At 43.2% G+C, this 23,977-nt stretch overlaps 1 protein-coding gene across 4 annotated transcripts in view; it reads right to left on the bottom strand.

Moving 5' to 3' along the window:
* rbks (ribokinase) overlaps positions 1–23,977 on the bottom strand; it is a 190,051-nt gene that overhangs the window by 33,303 nt on the left and 132,771 nt on the right. For all 4 annotated transcript variants that reach the window (XM_068027735.1, XM_068027740.1, XM_068027742.1 and 1 more), the window contains one exon: positions 23,687–23,875. In XM_068027735.1, coding sequence (XP_067883836.1) covers positions 23,687–23,875 — 189 coding nt within the window. The remainder of the gene's footprint in view (positions 1–23,686; positions 23,876–23,977) is intronic.

Genomic DNA, 23,977 nt, shown 5'->3' with positions numbered 1-23,977 from the left:
GCAAACATATAAAGAGCGCATGGATGAACTGCAGCAATTGTTTATCCCTGTCTGGCACAAAAGTAAAACGGGAAAGGTAGCCAAACCATGGCTTACAAGGGAAATTAGAGGTAGCATTCGATCCAAGGAAGAGGCATATAAATTTGCCAGGGAAAAAAACAGACCTGAGGATTGGCAGCAGTTTAGAATTCAGCAAAGGAGGACCAAGGGATTGATTAAGCAGGGGAAAATAGAGTACGACAGCAAGCTTGTGGGGAACATAAAAACTGACTGTAAAGTTTCTATAGGTATGGGAAGAGAAAAAGATTGGTGAAGACAAATGTAGGTCCCTTACAGTCAGAAACAGGGGAATTTATTATGGGGAATAAAGAAATGGCGAACCAACTAAATCCATACTTTGGTTCTGTCTTCACAAAGGAGGACACAAATATCATACCAGAAATGTTGGGGAACACAGGACTTAGTGAGAGAGAGGAACTGAAAGAAATCAGTATTAGTAGAGAAATGGTGTTGGGGAAATTGATGGGATTGAAGGCTGATAAATCCCCAGGGCCTGATGGTATGTATCCCAGAGTACTTAAGGAAGTGGCCTTAGAAATAGTGGATGCATTGGTGGCCATCTTCCAAGATTCGAGAGACTCTGGAACAGTTCCTACAGATTGGAGGGTAGCTAATGTAACCCCACTATTTAAAAGGAGGTAGAGAGAAAGCAGGGAATTATAGACCAGTCAGCCTGACGTCGGTAGTGGGGAAAATTCTAGAGTCCATTATCAAAGATTTTACAGCAGAGCACTTAGAGAACAGCATGGATTTACGAAAGGGAAATCATGCTTGGCAAATCCACTAGAAGTCTTTGAGGATGTAACTAGTAGAGTTGATGAGGGGGAGCCAGTGGATGTGGTTTATTTGGACTTTCAGAAGGCTTTCGAAAAAGTCCCACATAAGAGATTAGCGTGTAAAATTAAAGCACATGGGATAAGGGGTAATGTATTGCGATGGATAGAAAATTGTTTGGCGGACAGGAAACAAACAGTAGGGATAAATGGGTCTTTTTCCGAATGCCAAGCAGTGACTAGTGGGGTACCTCACGGAATGGTGCTAGGACTCCAGCTATTCACAATATACATTAATGATTTAGATGAGAGAACTAAATGTAATATTTACAAATTTGCAGATGACACAAAACTGGGTTGGAGGGTGAGTTGTGAGGAGGATGCAGAGAGGCTTCAGGGTGAGTTGGACAAGTTGAGTGAGTGGGCTAATGCATGGCAGATGCAGTATAATGTGGATAAATGTGAGGTTATCCACTTTGGTAGCAAAAACAGGAAGGCAGATTATTAAAAACAAGAAATGCTGGAACCACTCAGCAGGTCTGGCAGCATCTGTGAAAAGAGAAGCAGAGTTAACATTTCGGGTCAGTGACCCTTCTTCGGAACAGTTCCGAAGAAGGGTCACTGACCCGAAACGTTAACTCTGCTTCTCTTTTCACAGATGCTGCCAGACCTGCTGAGTGGTTCCAGCATTTCTTGTTTTTATTTCAGATTTCCAGCATCCGCAGTATTTTGCTTTTATATTAAGGCAGATTATTATCTGAACGACTATAAACTGAGAGAGGGGAATATGGACTGAGACCTGGGTGTTCTCGTGCACCAGTCGCTGAAGGTAAGCATGCAGGTACAACAGGTGGTAAAAAAGGCAAATGGTATGTTGGCCTTCATAGTGAGAGGATTCGGGTACAGGAGCAGGGATGTCTTGCTGCAATTATACAGGGCCTTGGTGAGGCCACACCTGGAATATTGTGTGCAGTTTTGGTCTCCTTATCTGAGGAAGGATGTTCTTGCTATAGAGGGAGTGCAGTGAAGGTTTACCAGACAGATTCCTGGGATGGTGGGACTGACATATGAGGAGAGATTGAGTCGGTTAGGATTATATTCGCTGGAGTTCAGAAGAGTGAGGGGGGATCTCATAGAAACCTGTAAAATTCTAACAGGACTCGACAGGGCAGATGCAGGAAGGATGTTCCTGATGGTGGGGGAGTCTGGAACAAGGGGTCATAGTCTAAGAATATGGGATAAACCTTTCAGGACTGAGATGAGGAGAAATATCTTCACCCAGAGAGTGGTGAGCCTGTGGAATACGCTACCACAGAAAGCAGTTGAGGCCAAAACATTGTATCTTTTCAAGAAGGAGTTAGATATTGCTCTTGGGTCTAGAGGGATCAAAGGGTATGGGGTGAAAGTGGGAACAGGCTACTGAGTTGGATGATCAGGTATGATCATAATGAATGGCGGAGCAGGCTCGAGGGCCGAATGGCCTACTCCTGCTCCTATTTTCTATGTTTGTATTAGTGGGATTGGCATCCTTGAAAGTTGATAAATCACCAGGGCCAGATGAAATGTACGCTGAGGAAATAGCAGAAGATCTGACCATCATTTTCCAGTCCTCACTGGATACAGGAGTAGTACCAGAGGATTGGAGAACTGCTAACATTGTCCCTCTGTTTGAAAAGGAAGCGAAGGATAAACCGAATAATTACAGGCCAGTCAGTCTCACCTCAGTAGTGGGCAGACTATTGGAATCTATTCTGAAAGACAGGATAAGCTGTCACTTAGAAAGGCACAGGTTAATCAAGGATAGTCAGTATGGATTTGTTAAGGGAAGATCTTGTTTGAACAAATTGATCAAATTTTTTGAAGAAGTAACAAGGATGAAAGATGAGGGTAGTGCAGTTGATATGGTCTACATGGATTTTAGCAAGGCTTTTGACAAGGTCCCACATGGCAGACTAGTTAAAAAAAAAACCCATGGGATCCAGGGGAATGCAGCAAGGTGGATACAAAATTGGCTCAGTGGCAGGAAACAAAGGGTAATTGTTGATGGGTGTTTCGTGACTGGAGGGCTGTTTCCAGTGGCATTCTGCAGGGCTCAGTCCTGGGTCCCCTGCTTTTTGTGTTGTATATTAACGATTTGAACGAAAATGTAGGGGGCATGATCAAGACGTTTGCAGAGGACACAAAGATTGGCCGTGTGTTAGATAGCGAGGAGGATAGCTTTAGACTGCAGGAAGGTATTGATGGTCTGGTCAGATGGGCAGAAAAGGGGCAAATGGAATTCAACCCGGAGAAGTGTGAGGTGATGCATTTGGGGAGGTCAACCAAGGCAAAGGAATACATGATTAATAGGAAAATAATGAGAAGTGTAGAGGAAGTGAGGGACCTTGGAGTGAATGTCCACAGATCCCTGAAGGTAGTAGGACAGGTCGACAAGGTGGTTAAGAAGGCATATGGAATCCTTTCCGTTATTAGCCAAGGTGCAGAACATAAGAGCAGGGAGGTTATGCTGGAACTGTATAACTCATTGGTTAGACTACAACGTGAGTACTGTGTGCAGTTCTGGTCACTAATTTCACTAGAGAGGGTACAGAGGTGATTTATGAGGATGTTGCCAGGACTGGAGAAATGCAGCTATGAGGGAAGATTGGATATGCTGGGGTTGTTCTCCTTGGAACAGAGGGTAGATCTGATTGAAATGCACAAAATTTTGGGGGCCAGGATAGAGTGGTGGTGAAGGGTCTATTTACAGTAGGAGAGAGGTCAGTGATAAGGGGGCATAGATTTAAAGTGATTGGTAGAAAAATTAGAGGGGAGGTGAGGAAAGACCAGTGGGTGGTGGGGGTCTGGAGCTCACTGCCTGAAAGGGTAGTTGAGGCAGAGACCCTCAACTCATTCAAAAGGAGTGTGGATATGCACATCAAGTGGCGTAATCTGCAGAGCTACGGACCAAATGCTGGAAGGTGGGATTAGAATAGGTGGGTTGTTTCTCGGCCGGCACAGACACAATGGGCCAAGTAGCCCCTTTCTGTGCCTTAAACTTTCTACGATTCTAAGTTCCTTCCTCCCTTTTGTCTCTTGATTTTCAAGTATCTTTGGCAGGTTTTCTAAGTCTTCTACAGTGAAAACAGACATAAAATACCTGTTCAACGACTCCTTCGATGAAATTATATTGGGCTACATGTGTAGTTGAAGATCCAGTCTATAGTCAGTGTTTTGGTCAGTGTTCTGCAGATGCAGCTAAAGGGATCAATGTTCTTTGAGCCATACATTAGGCTGAAAAGGCATACTCAGGATCATAGGGTTGCAAGGTCAATTTACAGGAGTGGCGGTGATACTGAACCGAAGAAAATATCCAGTGTATTAATCCAAAAATGTAGTTGTGTTCTATGTCTGTTATCACTTTTTGTTCTTAAACATTTCATGAAATAATCAGAGGTCTCAGTTCCAAAAATGAATGATGCCCTCCTGGCATCTTTCACTGCAGAGGAGGTCAGTCTTTAATACTGTACCCGTAGGTAACTAGTAGCAAGACTGGTACTGATGTGTGTGACCTCAAAGAAAATTTATCATATTTTGGACTTGCAAGTGAGAAACAGCTGTCCCACTCATTAAAATCAGTTTTAAGTTTGCAAATTATCAGAAAGAGCTTAGAACATGACTGTCTCAGAGCACCTAGGGTAAGATTTGAGTTCAAAAATGGATCTGTTGTAGAATTGAGTCAAAGATCATCTCTGTTAGTATTCAGTGCCTCTCAGAAAGCAATGGCACCACTGCTGATGTGGTAAACAACCAACAGAACTCCTGTTCTAATCTTGACTTTTTAAAATAGCAGCTCATGTAAAATGAAAATTTAATAACAGCTGGCATCAAGTGCGAGTGGCATTCCATATCTTCAGTAGTCTGCCATCCCTCAGTCCTTATCAGCCCAGGTCAATCACTTGCGCAAATTTGGTTGAGCTGAATTTTTCAGCTCCACAGCACTGGCCATGCCAAGAAACATTTGTTAGGAATGCTAATTAAATAAAATACTTTACATCAAGTGGGAAAGAATTTTCCAGGCCACTCGAGGCAGTCTGTTTTGAGATTTTTAACTATAGGCTACGGAAATAATTGGCATCATTCATATTAAAATGTTACTATTTGGCGTCAGCCATGGCTCAGTGGTGACATCTCTCATCTCTGAGTTAGAAGCTTGTTGGTTTAAGCCCCATTCCAGACACGTGAGCACATAATCAAGGCTGACACTTCAGTGCAATACTGAGGGAGTGCTGCACTGTCAGAGCTGTTGGGGGCAATTTTTCACAGCACAGGATCTCCAGTGCTGCTTCTGAATATGTCTCCACCACACTCACAGGCAATGCATTCCAGATCCTAATCACTAGTTGCATAAAAGAAAATTTCCTCATGTCACCTTCCGCCAATGGGAACAGTTTCTACCAACTCTGTTCACAACCCTCATGATTTTGAACAGCTCTATCGAATCCCCTCTCAACCTTAAATAAAAACAGAAAGTGCTGGAAATAAAAACAAGAAATGCTGGAAATACTCAGCAGGTCTGGCAGCACCTGTGGAGAGAGAAGCAGAGTTAACGTTTCAGGTCAGCGACCCTTCATCAGAACTCTGATTCTGATGAAGGGTCACTGACCTGAAACGTTAACTCTGCTTCTCTCGCCACAGGTGCTGCCAGACCTGCTGAGTATTTCCAGCATTTCTTGTTTTTATTTCAGATTTCCAGCATCTGCAGTATTTTGCTTTTATTTAAGTACTGGAAATACTCTGGCAGCACCTATGGAGTGAGAAGCAGAGTTAATGTTTCAGATCTGTGACCTTTCATCAGAAACCCCTGTCAACCTTCTTTGCTCTAAGAAGACAAAGAACAAAGAACAGTACAGCACAGGAACAGGCCATTCGGCCCTCCAAGCCTGCGCCGATCTTGATGCCTGCCTAAACTAACACCTTCTGCACTTCCGGGGCCCATATCCCTCTATTCCCTTCCTTTTCATGTATTTGTCAAGATGCCTCTTAAATGTCGCTATCGTATCTGCTTCCACCACCTCCCCTGGCAGCAAGTTCCAGGCACTCACCACCCTCTGTGTAAAAAACTTGCCTCGCACATCCCCTCTAAACTTTGCCCCTCGCACCTTAAACCTATGTCCCCTAGTAACTGACTCTTCCACCCTGGGAAAAAGCTTCTGACTATCCACTCTGTCCATGCCGCTCATAACAGTCCCAGCTTTGCCAATCTACCCAGTTAACTGAAGTCTCTCATCCCTGGAATGATTCTCATAATCTTTTTTGCACCCTCCCCAATGCCTTCACATCCTTCCTAAAGTGTGGTGCCCAGAATTGGACACAATGCTCCAGTTGAGACCGAACCAGTGTTTTATAAAGGAGTGTAGAACGTGGGAGGCCAGCCAGGAGTGTGTTGGAATAATCAAGTCTAGAGGTAACAAAGGCTAATGGACTCTGAAACGTGCACGTGAGTACTACTTGAATTAAACCAGCTAATACTCTCCACTTGCCTGGATGCGTGCAACTCCAACAACACTCAAGAAGCTCGACACCATCCAGGACAAAGCAGCCTGCTTGATTGGCACCCCATCTACAAACATTCACTCCCTCCACCACCACCACTGATGCACAGTGGCGCAGTGTGTACCATCTACAAGATGCACTGCAGCAGCCCGTCAAGGCTCCTTAGACAGCACCTTCCAAACCCTCAACCTCTACCACCTAGAAGGACAAGTGCAGCAGATGCACGGGAACATCACCACCTGCACGTTCCCCTCCAAGCCACACACCATCCTGACTTGGAACTATATTGCGATTCCTTCACTGTCGCTGGTTCAAAATCCTGGAACTCCCTTCCTAACAACACTGTGGGTGTACCTACCCCACGTGGACTGCAGCGGTTCAAGAAGGCAGCTCACCATCACCTTCTCGAGGGCAATTAGGGATGGGCAATAAATGATGCTCACATCCCATGAATGAATAAAAAAACCCTGCAGATTAGAAGAAAGCCCTGGTAAGCTTCATGCTGCTTTCTCAGCTAAGACTAACCTACTCATTAAGGAACTGCCCTGAATCCTCCTGACCACAGCATACATACACACACCCTACCTCATGGAATAATGATTCTAACAGTTGGAGATGTGGAGATTATTTCAGCTCTAAATTTGCCTTGAACCTGCGTCTCCTGTCCAACTTTTGCAATTTAAAGTAACTTTTATGATTTATCTTTTCCATACCAATTACAATCTTGTACATTTCAGTAAGATCATCTCTCCTTTGAAGGTTGAAGAGCCCAAGTTTCTCGAGTTTTTACCTATAATTGAAACCTTGAAAATTGTTTTTTATTTGTACTTCCTCCAAGGCTTGAATATCTGCTTTCTGCCTTGATCAGAACTGGACATAATACTCAAACTGTGGTCTGACCAGAACTATGCACAGTTTGATAATGACTACCTCTGATCTAATTTTTTGGTTACATAGTTCAACATTTTGTTGGCTTTATTAATTTCTGCTCTGTATTAATGGGACATTTTGACCATTGAATCCACCAAGATTCCTCGGTCGTTCTGAGTTTCATAGAATCATAGAAAATTCTAGGCAGAGAAAGAGGCCACTTGGCCCATCGTGTCTGTGCTGGTGGTAAAACGGTCCACTTATTCTAATCCCACCTTCCAGCATATGGTCCGTAGCCCTGCAGTTTACGGCACCTGAGGTGCATGGCCAGACTCCTTTTGAATGTGTTGAGGGTTTCTGCCTCAACTACCCTTTCAGGCAGTGAGTTCCAGACCCTCACCACCCTCTGGGTGAAAAAACTTTTACTCATCTCCCCTCTAATTTTTCTATCAATCACTTTAAATCTAAGCCCCCTTGTCACTGACCTCTCTGCTAATGTGAATAGACCCTTCACCTCCACTCTATCCAGGTCCCTCAAAATTTTGTACATGTCAATCAGATCTACCCTCAGCCTTCTCTGTTCCAAGGAGAACAATTCCAGCCTAAGCAATCGTTCCTCAAAGGTACATTTTTCCAGTCCTGGCAACATCCTTGTAAATCTCCTTTGTACCCTCTCTAGTGCAATTAATTACATCCTTTCTGTAATGAGGTGACCAGAACTGCACATGTACTCAAGTTGTGGTCGAACTAATGAGTTATATAGTTCCAGCATAACCTCCCTGCTCTTGAATTCTATACCTCGGCTAATAAAGGAAAGAATTCCATATGCCTTCTTAACCACCTTATCGACCTGTCCTGCTACCTTCAGGGATCTGTGGACATTCACTCCAAGGTCCCTCATTTCCTCTAAATTTCTCAGTATTTTCCCATTATTCGTGTATTCCTTTGCCTTGTTTGATCTCCCCAAATGCATCACCTCATACTTCTCCGGGTTGAATTCCATTTGCCACTTTGCTGCCCATCTGACCAGACCATCAACATCTTCATGCAGCTACAGCTATCCTCCTCGCTATCTACTACATGGCCAATCTTTGTGTCGTCCGCAAACTTCTTGATCATGCCCCCTACATTTATGTCCAAATCTTTAATATACAACACAAAAAGCAGGGGACCCAGGACTGAGCCGGGCGGAATGCCACTGGAAACAGCCCTCCAATCGCTAAAACAGCCGTCAACAATTACCCTTTGTTTCCTGCCAATGAGTCAATTTTGTATCCACCTTGCTGCATTTCCCTGGATCCCAAGGGATTTCATTTTTTTTAACCAGTCTGCTATGTTGGACCTTGTCAAAAGCCTTATTAAAATCCACGTAGACCGCATCAACTGCACTACCGTCCTCTATCTTCCTTGTTACTTCTGCAAATAATTCGATCAAGTTGGTCAAACAGTATGTTCCCTTAACAAATCCATGCTGACTATCCTTGATTAATCTATGCCTTTCTAGGTGACAGTTTATTGTCTCTCAGAATAGATTCCAATAATTTGCCCACGACTGAGGTTAGACTGACTGGCCTGTAATTATTCGGTCCATCCTTTGATACCTTTTTAAACAGAGGGACAACGTTAGCAGTTCTCCAATCCTCCGGCACCACACCTGCATCCAGTGAGGACTGGAAAATGATGGTCAGACCCTTTGCTATTTCCTCTCTTACTTCTTTAAACAACCTAGGATACATTTCATCCGGCCCTGGTGATTTATCAACTTTCAAGGATGTTAATCCCATTAATACCTCCTCTCTCCCTATGTTGATCACATCCAATACTTCACAGTCTTCCTCCTTAACTACAATATCTGCATCGTCCCCTTCTTTTGTGAAGACAGGCGCAAAGCATTAATTCTTAGCTATTTCAACACTATTCATGGAGTAAATGTATTGCCCATGTTTCCTTTCTATATGTAGTTCTATACATTTGTTTGTATTAAATTTCATCTGCCATTGTTATGCCCACATTATATATTCTATCTAGCCCATTCTGCAATCTTTCAGCCACCTCCTCTGATTCTAGCACTCCTACCAATTTGATATCATCTGTAAATTTGACAAATTGCATTGGGTTTGCAAGTCCAAATCATTAAAGTAAATTAGGAAGAGCAGTGGCCACCAACAACAATCCCTGGGCCCCCATTCAGTTTTCCCTTGCTCCACACGAACCCAACGTAATTTCTCGAACTAAAATCTATTACTTTCGACCCTTTAGCTAATTTCTTAATCAACTCATGATTTACCCAGAACACCCACAGTTTTTGATCTCAACTAATGCCATTTGTGTGGAACTTTATCAAATGCCTTTTGCAAGTCTAGGCACAACATGTCATAGGGCTGACAATCTACACGCGGTGCCACTTCCTTCGTGGATCAAGAAGGTTGGCGGGACAGGACCTTCTCTTTCTTAATCCATGTTGTAGAGATAAAATCTTCAAGTTTACATCTGAATTATTCATGGTTTTGAAGTAAGGGGTCTGTAGTTTGCCAAGTTCAATTAATTTTCCTTTTTGAATATATTAGCCACTTTCCAATCTAATTGTACCTCTCAAAACATCTAGTGATTTCCTTGTAATGACTGTATGCCTCTCAAATCTTCTCGTAGTCTTCTTTAGCGCTGTGGGATAAATAGCCTTTTTAGCCTATCTAGTAATTCATCTCTTTCTCCATCAATATCTAGGTGTCAGGGAAACTCATTTCTGCTGAGGGAAACCTCTGCAAAACTTTACTAAAAACTGCTCTGCCAACTCACATTCCCTGCCACATGGTGTAGAGAAGGTCTAGTCCCGCTAACCTTCTTGATCCACGAAGGAAGTGGCACTGCGAGTAGATTATTGCCAGCCCTATGACATGTTGTGCCTAGACTTGGGGTATTGCAAGTCTTCAAGGCCACTTCATTTCAAGATGCAATATGATTCCCTCCCACCCTCTAAAGAAAAAAAATTCTCTACAGAAATACAGCCAGGGAGGAACAGTAGAGTTCAAAATCCTAACGAGGTGGTGATGCAAATCATAGGCAGACAGACAAGCAAGTCTGTGGGAGAGGTTGCAGGCAAGGTGGCAACAGAAGGTTGTTAAAAGCTGAGACATGCTCACCATAGGTAGTCTCATCTTGGTTTGCTTTCTCAAAATATTGAAATGCATTCAGCTGCTATTTCTTTAAGGGGCAATGTCATTGTGTGTTCAGCAAAATACGCTCTTCTGTGCCCCACTATCATAGGAGAAACCTGGGATAATCTGTTGCTGATCCACAGCCTCAACTGCTACTACTCCTCACCGATTGCAATGTGGCATTTTACTTGTGCAAGCACCACACATCTAGTTAGGAGAAAGTATCTAGTGAGTCAGAAGAGTTTTCACTCAATGAGAAGCTTTGCACTAGGAAGCACGATGAACTTGGAGTGAAACAGTTTTTGCCAGGTGATGATCTAAGCACTCGTAGGAACATAGGAGCAGAAGTAGGCCATTCAGCCCTTCGAGCCTGCTCCGCCATTCTAGATCGAGGCTGATCATCTACCTCAATGCTGTATTCCCGCATTATCCCCATATCCCTTGATGTCATTAGCAACTAGAAATCTATCCATCTCTGTCTTGAAGTTACTTAGTGACTGAGCTTCCACCACCCCCGGGGCAGAGAATTCCAAAGATTCACCACCCTCTGAGTGAAGGAGTTCCTCCTCATCTCAGTCCTAAATGGCTTGCCCTTTATTCTGAGATTGTGTCCCCTGGTTTTAGACCCCACAGCCAGGGGAAACATCCTTTCTGCATCTACCCTGTCTATCCCTTTAAGAATTTTGTAAGTTTCTATGAAATTGCCTCTTGTTCTTCTAAACCCCAGTGAATACAGGTCCCGTCTCCTCAATCTCTCCTCATAGGACAATCGCACCATCCCAGGAATCAGTCTGGTGAATCTCTGCTGAACTCCCTCTATGGCAAATATATCCTTCCACAGGCAAGGGGGCCAGAACTGCACACAATATTCCAGGTGCGGCCTCACCAAGCATGAAGAACTGGGAATGGAGAGGGAAAGACTGCTGTCCCTCTATGGAGCTTGGCAAAATGACTGCCCTCAGCCGAGGAGCCTGCAGACCCAGACCTCGGGCCGCAATCTTCAAAAGCGCTAAGGTTAGGAAGCATCAGTCTCATGTTCAGGCAGTGGAAACCATTTCCTCAGATATAGTTGAGATGATACCTACAACTGCAATGTATTGTGGAAAGTTTCCCACAACCTGCAGAATAACCTGGAGATTAGAAGAAAGAACTTGCATTTATATAGTGCCTTCTGCAACCTCACACCATCCTAAAGTGCTTTACAGCCAATTAAGTATTTTTTGAAGTGCAGTCACTGTTCCAATGTTGGGAAATGTGGCAGCCTATTTTCACACAGCAAGCTCCTACAAATAACAATGATTCAAAGACCAGTTAGTCTGTTTTAATGATGTTGATTGAGAAATAAATATTGGCCAATATGCTGGGAAAGAACTCCCCTGCTCTTTTTGCAAAATAGTTTCATGGGATCTTCTACATCACCTTGAAAGTGCAGACGGAGCCTCAGTTTAATATTTTTGCTTGGATTTTGCTGTCAGCGGCAAAGGATTGGTGCTTGCCATTCAACTCACTAACAGCTGCCTGAGTTTCCGTGGACTTCTTAACGTAGATTTCCTCTAATCCAGTGTCTTTTCCAGCACGGTGCCCTCTGTAGAAAATCTGTGACATCTGTGAGCAGGACAAGTAACAGCAAGGCTCTTCAACAAATCAAGTTGAAGAATCCTCACTGAGACATGCAGAAATCAAACCAGGAAGCATAAAGCAGGAAGTATAAATTAGATTTAATTGATATACAGAAAACGAGATAAAGGTTGGGAAATATAGATGAGATTAAAGTAAAGAGATGAAAGAGAAAGAAAAAGTAAAAAACAAAATTATTTTCATTTTTATTTGTTTTAAAAATCTCGAAGACTAATTTTCTTCTGAGGGAATGAGACTATACGTGTAAAATTAACTTGTCAGAATCAGAGTTTAGCAGTAATTATACTTTGTTCACTCATTGGCGTCATCTTCTTCTCAGAAGATTGACACATCATGGATCTCCACCCGTCTCTCCTGTGCTGTCCTTACACATTCTGCATAGGTCAACTGCATCCAGTCCATTGTATCTGTCGTCCATTTTCTTCTCTGCTTCTCTCCTATGTTTTTGATCGATCTTTCCTTCCAATAATTGTCTTTGTCCACTTTCTGCTCTAATGATGTGATTGAAATATTCTCATTGTTGTTATGCATTAATTTGCTCTTTTCTCCAGCCATTTCCAGTACCTCCTCATTAGTCTGTCTGTTTGTGTAAAATATGCAGAATATCCTCTGATATGTCCACATCTCAAATGAATTCAGCTCATCAACAGTCTCTTTATTTGTTGTCCAAGTCTCCAAGGCATATAACATAGATGACAAAATGTAGCACCTCAGCATTCTTTTCCTAAGATTCAGGGTCAGGGTCAGTTTCTTTGATATTAACAAGTCCTTCATTCTGACAAAGCTGGTCTTGGCTATCTTAATTCGTCTTTGGATCTCACAGTCAGATCTCCTATCATCTGTGATAAGCTGCCTAAAGTATGTAAACCTTTTCACTTGTTCCAGGACTTATCCATTTACTTCAATTTTCACTTCCAGGGTTAGTTCCCTGCTTACCTCCATTGCCTTGGTTTTCTTCACATTCATTCTTAATCCATATTCCACACTCCTTGTATTCACTTTGTTCACACTGCTCTTCCGACTCCGCAATCAGTGCAGTGTCATCTGCGTAGCTCAAGTTGTTAATGTCCAACCCACCAATATTACAACCCGGTAGATGTTGTATGTCTCTGAAGATAGCTTCAGTGTACAGGTTGAACAGTTTTGGGGACATAACACAACCTTTAGGAAGGTGTGGGTACAGAACAAGCAAGCGTGAGTTTACTTCTTTTGGGGAGTTCAACCTTTTATTTATTGAAAACACTGGGCTATCAGTTGCACACTCCTTCTGCCTGCTGGCTGTCCTATCCTCCTTCCTGTGCATCCTCCTCATGTTGTGGGAAGGGTTTTATCATCATCATCAAGTTGAGCTTCCAGAAGTGGCAAGACTTTTTTCATTGCGATATGACATGGAACACAGCAAGCTACGATGAGTTTTGAGTCTCACGCTTGGCTGAAATGCAAGGTGCCACCAGATTTATCCAGGCAATTAAAACAGAATTAAAAATTCATGCGGTTTGCTCCTTGACACTTCATGCAGTGGCATAGATCTCACTGTATCTGTTATTCCCTTTATCTGTAGAAGCCTTACTAGAGTTGTCATCCATTACTGCAAAGGATTGCCCTGATCCTCAATCAACCACCTGCATGGCTAAAAATCAGGGCTGGCATGGTGGATTGTTGCAATGATACATCATCATGGCATCTTCCTGGTATTTAGCAGTGAAGTGCAGGATTAGGCTATTGGTATAATAGACTGAAAGGCTTTCCTATTCATAAAATTGAGCTGAGAAGGGGGTCAGTCAGGGTAGTCAAATGGGGATTTAAGTGGCCCATGAATTCTGCCAATTGCTCCTTGCACTTGTAGGAACTCGACCAGCATTGGACAGCTCTCTCCCTTTGTCTGTTTTCATTACAAAGGGATCTGAATTGCTCAGCACTCCTGAATTGAGCATTCATGATGCAGTGGATAGCAGCTGTTTAACTATTGTGGTAAAGGTCCCCTGATGCTGCCTGGAAGAATCTAGTCACAAAAACATTCAAGGTGTTTGTAACTTTGACTGGTACAGATAATGCTGTTCTCTTGGTGGAAGCAAGCTGCTGGTCTTTAGCCAGCCGTTGCAATATTTCCCCAACAGACTATAGGGGAAGCCCAGAAGAGTTTAAGCATGACATTCTTGGTCTGCAGGCTCCGGTGCATGGTTACGAATGCATAGGGTAGAGGCACCTTCTGCAACGGCTACTCTAAGAGCCTTCAATCTAGCTGCTTCCATAACAAAAGCAGTACTTTGAGCAGAGCTGAGTGAAACTAGTAGCACAAGTCTTGCCTGAACCTCCAAAGTACTAAAGAGATAGATATACAGATAAAGTAATACCAATTTTTACTAGCAGCACATAAAGCGACCTTCTCAATGTGTTATCTGCTTCAGGGATACCTTCGGCAGCACTGCTACCACTTATATCATAGCGGTGTTTACTTCGAGCGAGGTTGGGGAAATGGATCAGATAGATGAGCCATGCCTACTTGACCCTGTTGATATGTGATGGACTGGGCTCTTTAAGGGGAACTGGCTCTTTTTTGGGGGAGCATGATTCAGCTGCAGTTTTTTTAAGCAGTAGTTTGGGGAGGTAGCCTCCAAGAACTCATTTTCCTCTATTTATTACCCAAAACGGATGATAATTTGGAGGAAAAACAAGCCATATATATAGTAAAATACAGAATCTAATGCAACTTAAAACAACAGTGAAGTTGGGGCTTCATATAGTTGGCCTGTTCAGGGCAGGATTACAATCTTTTGAACAAATACGATCACAAATTGATGAAGCTACATTTTCCTCACTGCAAACTGCCTATATTACAACTTTAGAAAAGTTAAATGTGCTCTTTCCACTTCATTCAAAGGAACAAATACAAGTCCAGTAAAACCTCATGTTGCTTTGGATTTTAGCGTAATTCGACAATGGTCTTCCATCCTCTCCTGTCTTTTTAACCAAGCCCAAACCTGTTCTCTCCCTTCAACAGACACACACATACACTCTCTCGCAGTGGTAAGTAGACAGAAATCAGGAGTGGGAAGCCTGGTCTGAATTTAGCTCTATTGGACAAGGGACGGGCAAAGTCAATTGTTGAGAAGCTGCTGCTGCCGCAACTGTGATCAGCTGACTAGCACCAACCAGGGTCTGCTTCAGGTATCTTTTGCCCTTGTGTGGCTCAGTTCTATACTAATGCATCAGGGGAACTTAGACAAGATGTAATCAGCTTCATTTTAACTGTAGGCTCAATTTGACAGCCTGGGCCAAATGTCAGGGAAGCAATGGAAGCTGCAACACTAAGACTGTAGTGCTGGGCTATTTCAATACAGCATCTAAATTACCCTATAATTCTTCTTTTGGGCCTCCTTATCTCGAGAGACAATGGATACGCGCCTGGAGGTGGTCAGTGGTTTGTGAAGCAGCGCCTGGAGTGGCTATAAAGGCCAATTCTGGAGTGACAGGCTCTTCCACAGGTGCTGTGGCCCTATAATTACTACATCAGTTTATCATCCATCATTAGAACTTAAGGTACAATTATTGTGATGGCCCAAGAAATTTGAAGGAATCAGATGTTTGACGACCTGTCTTTTCGTCTTATCTTTAGATCCTGCACTGAGGTGGATGACAGGAGATGAATTAAAGTTTTACAGTGTGCACTTTATTTTAATGAAAGACCTGAAGCAACTTGCAAGAACACTTCAGTAAGCTTTTAACAAGCTTTGATTTTTGATTATCCTCACATAATATTGAAGAAATGGCCAAAGATTAATTAAATGTTCATGCAATTATCATGTAGTATCATGTTAATGATGTGCAACCTATGGGAGTATATCTAGTGAAGGCATGATGTATTTTACTGAAAAGTATTCCTTGCCATTTAATTAATTCAATGAGGAAAATAAAACACATCATAGTAGAAAATGCCAAGAACCTCCACGCCCCCCGACAAAAGGTTCGAAATTAAAGCAGAAAATGTTGGAAATATTTGGCACATCAGCCAACCTCTGACAGAGGAAGGTAGATCAAACAGGTGGTTCTGGTGAAAGATCCCACATAAAATTCGAATCTACCTTTCTCACTCAGAGGCTGCCTGGCCTGGAGATGCCTTTTATATAACTTTCTATATTTATACTTCTCATTGTGCGGTGCAAAAATATGCTGGCAATAATGGATCACTGTAATGAATAGCAAGGTAGTAATTTAAATGCCAAAACTGAATTGGGAAAGCTTAGCAACTGAAAGAATGACATACTGCATACCATCAAAAGCCTGCAGATTCAGTCCTTTGGGCTCCTGGTCTAACAAGAAAGATGCTAGATAAGCATCACACTCATATGGAGGCACTGAGGAATATATTGGAGAACCTGAGACAGATGGCATAGCTCATGACAAACTCCAATGCCATCCCCAATGCCAGTACCCAAGAAGGATTCAACACAATGCAGCATGGCACCACAAACATCTGCGACTGTACATCTTGGCAAGAGAGGTCTCCAGGCTTTCCAAGATGATTTGATTTCCAAGATGTTCATTGATACCACAGTGAAGTCCAGCAGCATTGGCATCTCTGGTGCTCAGGAATCACCATGGCATAACACCAGGATAGGCAGCATACAGGGTTTATCCAAAGTGGCTGCTTTGACATTTATCTACAGGCTTTGGGGGACCATTTGAGAGATGAAAAGTGGCTTCCAGGTGACATCTCTCAGGATTTTCAGGCTCTAAATGATACCGGCAGCTAATCAGTGGGCACTTAGGTCCAGAATCCAGCACAAATGACATGGCTAAAGTCTGCCTTCAGGTTGCTGTTATCTGTCCTTATGGCATTTCACATGATTTCTCCAGCCAGCTCTCTAAGACACCTGCTCATGTAAATGCAAGGACAAAGAACCAGGCTGCTCACACACCTGCAGCAGAGATGCAGCCTGTTGACGAGTCCTCCTGGAAATCAGAAGCCAGAGAGGAGGGCATTTGATTTCCAAGATGTTCATTCATACCACAGTGAAGTCTAACATCATTGGCATCTCTGGTGTTCAGGAATCACCATGGCATAACACCAGGATAGGCAGCATACAGAGACATCAGGGATAGGGTGAGTGACACTAAGAAGCACAATGAAAATATAAATCTGCAAAAGTAAAACCACTTTGTGATATGAAGTCCAATATTCTGATGTAAACCTGTTCTTTGCTGTTTTTTGTTGTTGATAGATTTGAAGTCAATTTGCAACAAGAAACAGAGCTCCTTTTATACCTCTTTACTGAACCATTGCTTCCATAAGCAACTTCACCAAACATAATTCAGGGAGTCAGTGGTCTTTAGACTCTGATACCTTCCAGCTGGTCTTCTCCATATGCTGCATGCCTTAGTTATTTCCTCTTCCTCGTGCTCCTGTTCTATCTTGTCTTCAGTGTCTACTGAGAAAATATTTTTCTAATCACTTCAGTCAAAGCTGATGTTTCAGGCAAGGCCTGTGGATATTAGAGCCTATGAACTGAACCACTCGCAGGCTTGGTAAGTCACAAAGGTAACTCATCCCTCTTTTCTATAAGCTTAACTTAAGTCAGGTGCAATTCTGCTGTAAATGAAAAATTTCTGGGACTGCATCTTAGGCCTTCATTATCGCGTCATTTGCAAACATGCATCACTTTGGGGAAGGTGACATCTTTCGCAACTACTATATAATTTTTACACCAAAAAACCTTCAGAATCTTCTGGACTGAAATCTGACAGATCTCCATGTCTGTCACAGATTGGAACGGGGGTTTCGTACCTTCCTGTTACAAATGCTACTAAATAATTTACAGCACCCCTTTAAATATTATATGCTGCCATTCTATTGGCTGAATTTTATCAGTCCTCGAGGGACGGGCAGGTTGGCGTGGGGGGGCTCATCAAATAGCGAGTGAAGGCAGGGGTGGAGTGCCCGTTGTCTTCCTGCCCCCATTCAATTTTGTCAGGGGCGGGGAAGGCAGAGGACAGTCACTTAAGGGCCTCTTCCTGCCGCCACTGGCATTTTGCCAGCAATGGTTGGGGGGTGGGGGGGGGGGGGGGGGGGGTGGGGGGAGTGGCCCTCTGTCACGTGGGGAGCCCGCTCATCGAACCTGGTAGACACCCTGCGGGCTGGGGGTGGGGTTAACCCACCAGCTTGGGCAATCTGTGGCCCACGGAAGGGCCCTGGCAGCAAAGACCACTCCTGTGCCAACACCCAGCCTCTGCCCACCCCTCACCAGGGGTGAGGGCCTGACTGGCCTGAGCGAGCCCACCCCACTTAACTGCTCTCCGGGGCTCCAGAGCTACTCCTGGTCTTGGTCCTACTGCAGTCCCAGCAGTGGCCATTGCTTCTGGTGGCACTGCTGAAACTGCTGAGCTCTCTGAATGGCCGGCAGCTCTTGGAGGCGGGATCCCCTTCCTTAAAGGGACGGGACCCTAATGCCGGGCAACTAACTGCCCGAGTGCCATAAAATGCAACTGGGTACCCAAAAAAGCCCTGGTGAGGTTGACCTCGCCTTTCTGGCCTAGTGTTGGGACCCCCGCTGCCTGCAAAAAATCCAGCCCTATGTTTCAACAGTTACTCCCATCATTATAAAGCTTCCTGTGCTGCTGAGGCACAGAAGACTGTCACCAAGCAACACCATTAAATTTGACTTCGGCTTTTGCCTCCAGCCTCCATAGTTGCAAGTGCACTGCAGCTACATCTGTTACTGTGGCATAAAATTCTTGTCAATCTCTAACCCTTTTCCTTTGTGGCTTCCAATTCCATGCCTACATAGGGATTCTTGTGTCCAGTGTTCTCAGAATGTGACCAATATAGGAACATCCTCTCTCTCAGATGTTGTAGTGAGTGGTGGCTATATGTGCTATCTGCAGACCGCTTTAACTCGTCACTTGTTAAACCACTGGATATGAAAGAGTCACCAGTCATTTACAATGAAAGATGAGCTTTTTTTGAATGGCTTTGTTGGATCATCGTGTTTCTGATCAACCGTCTGCAGCCTTTGACACAATTGACCGCACCATCTTCCTCCAGTGGCTCTCCACTGTTGTCCAGCTGGGTGGGACTGCTTTAACCTGGTTCTAGTCTTATCTATTCTCACCTCGTTCCATGACAATATGAAAGGCACAATTCAGCATAGCGACGCCTCATCAGACCCCTTTCCTATCCTGAGTGGCGTGAAACAGGGCTGTATTCTTGCACCTACACTGTTTGGGATCTTCTTCTCCCTGCTGCTCTCACATGCGTTCAAGTCTTCAGAAGAAGGAATTTTCCTCCACATAAAATCAGGTGGCAGGTTGTTCAACCTTGCCCGTCTTAGAGCGAAGACCAAAGTACAGAAAGTCCTCATCAGGGAACTCCTCTTTGCTGACGATGCTGCATTAATATCTCACATTGAAGAGTGTCTGCTGAGACTCATCGACAGGACTGCAACTGCCTGCAACAAATTTGGCCTAACCATCAGCCTCAAGAAAACGAACATCATGGGACAGGATGTCAGAAATGCTCCCTCCATCAACATCGGCGACCACGCTCTTGAAGTGGTTCAAGAGTTCACCTACCTCGGCTCAACTATCACCAGTAACCTGTCTCTTGATGCAGAAATCAACAAGCGCATGGGAAAGGCTTCTACTGCTATGTCCAGACTGGCCAAGAGAGTGTGGGAAAATGGCGCACTGACACGGAACACAAAAGTCTGAGTGTATTAAGCCTGTGTCCTCAGTACCTTGCTGTACGGCAGCGAGGCCTGGACAACGTATGTCAGCAAAGAGCGACGTCCCAATTCATTCCATCTTCGCTGCCTCCGGAGAATCCTTGGCATCAGGTGGCAGGACCGTATCTCCAACACAGAAGTCCTCGAGGCGGCCAACATCCCCAGCATATACACCCAAATGAGCCAGAGATGCTTGAGATGGCTTGGCCATGTGAGCCGCATGGAAGATGGCAGGATCCCCAAGGACACATTGTACAGCGAGCTCGTCACTGGTATCAGACCCACTGGCCGTCCATGTCTCCGCTTTAAAGACATCTGCAAACGCGACATGAAGTCCCGTGACATTGATCACAAGTCGTGGGAGTCAGTTGCCAGTGATCGCCAGAGCTGGCAGGCAGCCATAAAGGCGGAGCTAAAGTGTGGCGAGTCGAAGAGACTTAGCAGTTGACAGGAAAAAAGACAGAAGCGCAAGGAGAGAGCCAACTGTATAACAGCCCCAACAACCAATTTTATCTGCAGCGCCTGTGGAAGAGTCTGTCACTCTAGAATTGGCCTTTATAGCCACTCCAGGCGCTGCATCACAAACTACTGACCACCTCCAGGTGCTGACCCATTGTCTCTCGAGACAAGGAGGCCAAAGAAAGAAAGATTCTTATCTATCTAACCATAGCCAGAGAATAACCTGCAATGGCTTCTCCTCCTGCTACTGCACCATTACCTTTAGTGTCCCCCAAGGATCTATCTTTGACCCCCACCTATTTCTCATGTACCTGCTGCCCCTCAGGGACATCATCCGAAAGCACAGCATTAGTTTTCACTGACAATACTCAGCTCTATCTCACCACCAATTCTCTTAATGACTCCACTGTTGCTAAATTATCAGACTGCTTATCCGACATCCAGTACTGGACAAACAGAAATTTCCTCAAATTAAATATTGGGAAGACTGAAGCCATTGTTTTTGGTCCAGTTTTCACCCCTTGGTCAAAATAACCCCCAGTGTGTTTGTTACTTTGTATTAATATGCAGAAACAAGTTGAATGAAGAGAATCTGATCAGAACAGTTGCTTTGTATATCCACTCAGTGAAATAAAGCAGATTAGCAATTTGTATCTGGTCTTATCTCACCATGTGTCTTTTTGGTCTGCCTTTGAAGAGGTTGAAGCAGCACATAAGACAAATATCCACTTCAGATCACAAGTGAATGCTACTCTTACACTCCTGGGTTTTGTGAGTGGCCAGCACTGCTGCATCCGAGAAGATATCTAACACAAGACCATAAGTCGGCATCACATGGACTCTACTAGTCAAGAAAGTTCTGTAAAACTACTCCACAGTATCCAAAGGTAATTGAGAATCTTCATCCATCTTTACTTTTCTACTATTCAACAGCAGCCTGATAGCCTTCCACAGGCAAAAGCTGCCCCTGTCCCTTGTCCCAGAATCAAAATAATTGTATTTGATACTCTCAGTCAATTCCTATCCATATTACTTCCAATCCCCTAATAATTGGTGAAGTCTACTGAAGAACAGGCAAAATTTATTAACTTTATCCATTATTTATATTTTTGTTTCATTAGGGTTGTTATAGCAAACTAACATTGAAAGACTATATAAGCCTTGAAAGAGTAGACAAATGTTGAAGTTACCACAGTATTACATAAACCAGGGGTCTCAGCACAAGTCAGAAATTGGAGAATTTCCCTATCAATTCTCTTGGGGAAACAAAGCAATTGGTTACTTAGAAGTTACATTTTAATTTTTAAATTGAAAAACCAAGGGGAAAGACCAAGGCACCAACATTCAAAAGAATCGAGAGATGATGCGGCAGTTAAGTGATTAGGTGACATAAATTTAGGTTTTTAAAATCTGACGATTGCAAGAGGAGATAAGATGCTCCAAAGTTTTATACTTGTGGGAATGTGCAATGAGTCAATTTCAAAGGGAGGAAGAGAAGTGGAAGAGTATATAGAATATAGTATCTCGAGTGTCGGGGGAATGAGAGTCCTAAGCAAAACAGAATTGATAAATACAACAAAGATTGCTCCAGAGGACGATAAATAGGTCAAAAGCTAGAGGTGAGGTAGAACATTACCTATCAGACAATACGCTTTTCTTTATAGTCTGTCCAAATATGTGAGAGGAGTGCTCACAGAGTTTCTTTAGAAATGGAAGTTGTATTCAAGTGTTACATGGATCAGAACAAAATTGCATGAGAATGAACTCTGGAAAAGGTTCGAGCTGGACACCTTCCCTGCTCGTTATTCTTATTGTGCATCATCCTTCTCTAAAGCATAATCACCAGAAAGTGACACATTACTCAAAGCAAGCAAATCCTTCCCGAGTGGACTGGCTGAGATCAGGAAGTCACCATGTTAGAAAAATCCCAAGTGCAAACTCAAATTCTACGACTGGATGTTAAAATCCTATTGGTACAATTTAATTTCAAAAGTAAAATAACTGCCTGCAGTCTGCATATGGAAAAATAACTGGACCAAACTCAAAAATGCCTAGTGGATGCACTCCACTTGGACATTGCTGTCCAAAGTCATCACAGTATGGCAAGAGAGTCTGCTCCATCTAGGTTCAAGAATCTTGTGCCTTCCAGGAGGAGCTCTTCAACGGTGGTCCACTTTGAAGCCAAGAATTGTACAAAGTGCAAAGTGCACAGGACTAAGTGCCCTGAAGAGAATTAATATATTTTTAAAAACATTCTAATATTTGCAAATACAACTGTGCACATCACTCCACTGTCTGCAAACAATAGTGACAATACAATCTTCAGATTTGTAGGATGTGAAATGCATGTATAGATTCGTGCAAACACAGATCATTCAAGTCATACTTGACATGAGTAGCAATTCTTTCTTCGCCACAAAATTTGTTACACCATGCCCAAATAAGGCAGAGAATATTTGCATTATACTTTACAAATCCTTAATGAGCCTGAAATAAAGCAATTTCTAGAACAGATCTTAAGTCATACAGTTTATTACAACCACTATCTAAAAATTCTGCAGTCTACAACAATTTCTAAGACATTAACAAAATACAAACGAGATTAATTGTTCTTCCAAGCTGTTTGTACGATAATGAGCTGTTCTCGTTCAGCCCTCTCTTTCAATCTTTAACTGAGTAAGATATACTAAATTTAAAAGAAAAATCTTGAAGTTGGTGGCATTGTTCCTGAATGCCTGGGGTTTGATTGCCCTTGAAAGTCAGGAAGCCTTTCTGTTCTTACTGGTTAACCTGGCTTAATACAGCTCTGCCTTCCCTATCCCATGGCAGGCCAGAATTTATATTCCTAGCCTTGTATGAATCTTAATAGCTAACAAATTGTGCCCGTATGAGGAGCAACAGGCCTGCTAGGAGATCCAATGGGCATATTTTCCAAATATTTTCCATTTTGAACTAGTTGCAACATATTAGGACAAATTCAAAGTTGCTTTCAATAAATTCCTCAAAATTGGTGTAAAGTTAAATCTTCAAAAGGCATGCCACACACAATAAATGTTTTGGAGCTCAAGTGTAGTGGGTTGGAGGTGGGGTGGGGCAGGACTGGTGGTTAAAGAAAGAAAGCAGACATCACCAGTCTGACTGAAGTAATCAATTGAGACCATGAAAATTGAGTAATTTAAAATAGGCACAGGTTGTAAAACTTTCATCCCATTTAATACAGTACCTAAGCTCCAGGCAAACTGTTCAGCTATGCATTATTCTCAGAGCATTTTTGTAATTTGAAATTTCATCTAACTTCTTGTTTGTAATAAAAGTTGAAGCCTTTGAACTATGAATTGTTAAGGAATGCGAGAATGATATCATGTTTAACCACAAAATAGTCTCCATCCTCTGGCCAGAGGTTTGTATGATTAGTCACAGCACTTTGTTCTTTCAATTAAGCCCTCGGGTAGAGCCATTAAATCACAAAGCATACCGTAGTATCCACTGCCTTTACTTTTCTTGTGGGAATGTAATAAGGAGTCCGCTTGTCCAGCGACATCAGCACACTGCCCTCTGCTCCCAAAGTGATGATCACAGAACTGCAGCCCTTTTCCAACAGTATGGAGCCTGCCTTTCCAGCATCCTCTATGTTGCACACTTCAGTGCCCGTTAAAATCTCTGCCTGCAACAAAACAACAGGATCAGCCAGTGCTGGCTATGATTTGATAAACTTGTCCTTTCTTAATAGGCATTTCTCCTTTACATTTGTATATGCAAGAGCCCT

The sequence above is a fragment of the Heterodontus francisci genome, chromosome 3 (genome assembly GCF_036365525.1).
Source record: "Heterodontus francisci isolate sHetFra1 chromosome 3, sHetFra1.hap1, whole genome shotgun sequence".
In the NCBI taxonomy this organism is placed as follows: Eukaryota; Metazoa; Chordata; class Chondrichthyes; order Heterodontiformes; family Heterodontidae; genus Heterodontus; species Heterodontus francisci.
The sequence above is the reverse complement of the archived record's forward strand: the minus strand, read 5'-3'. Positions and strand labels throughout refer to the sequence as shown.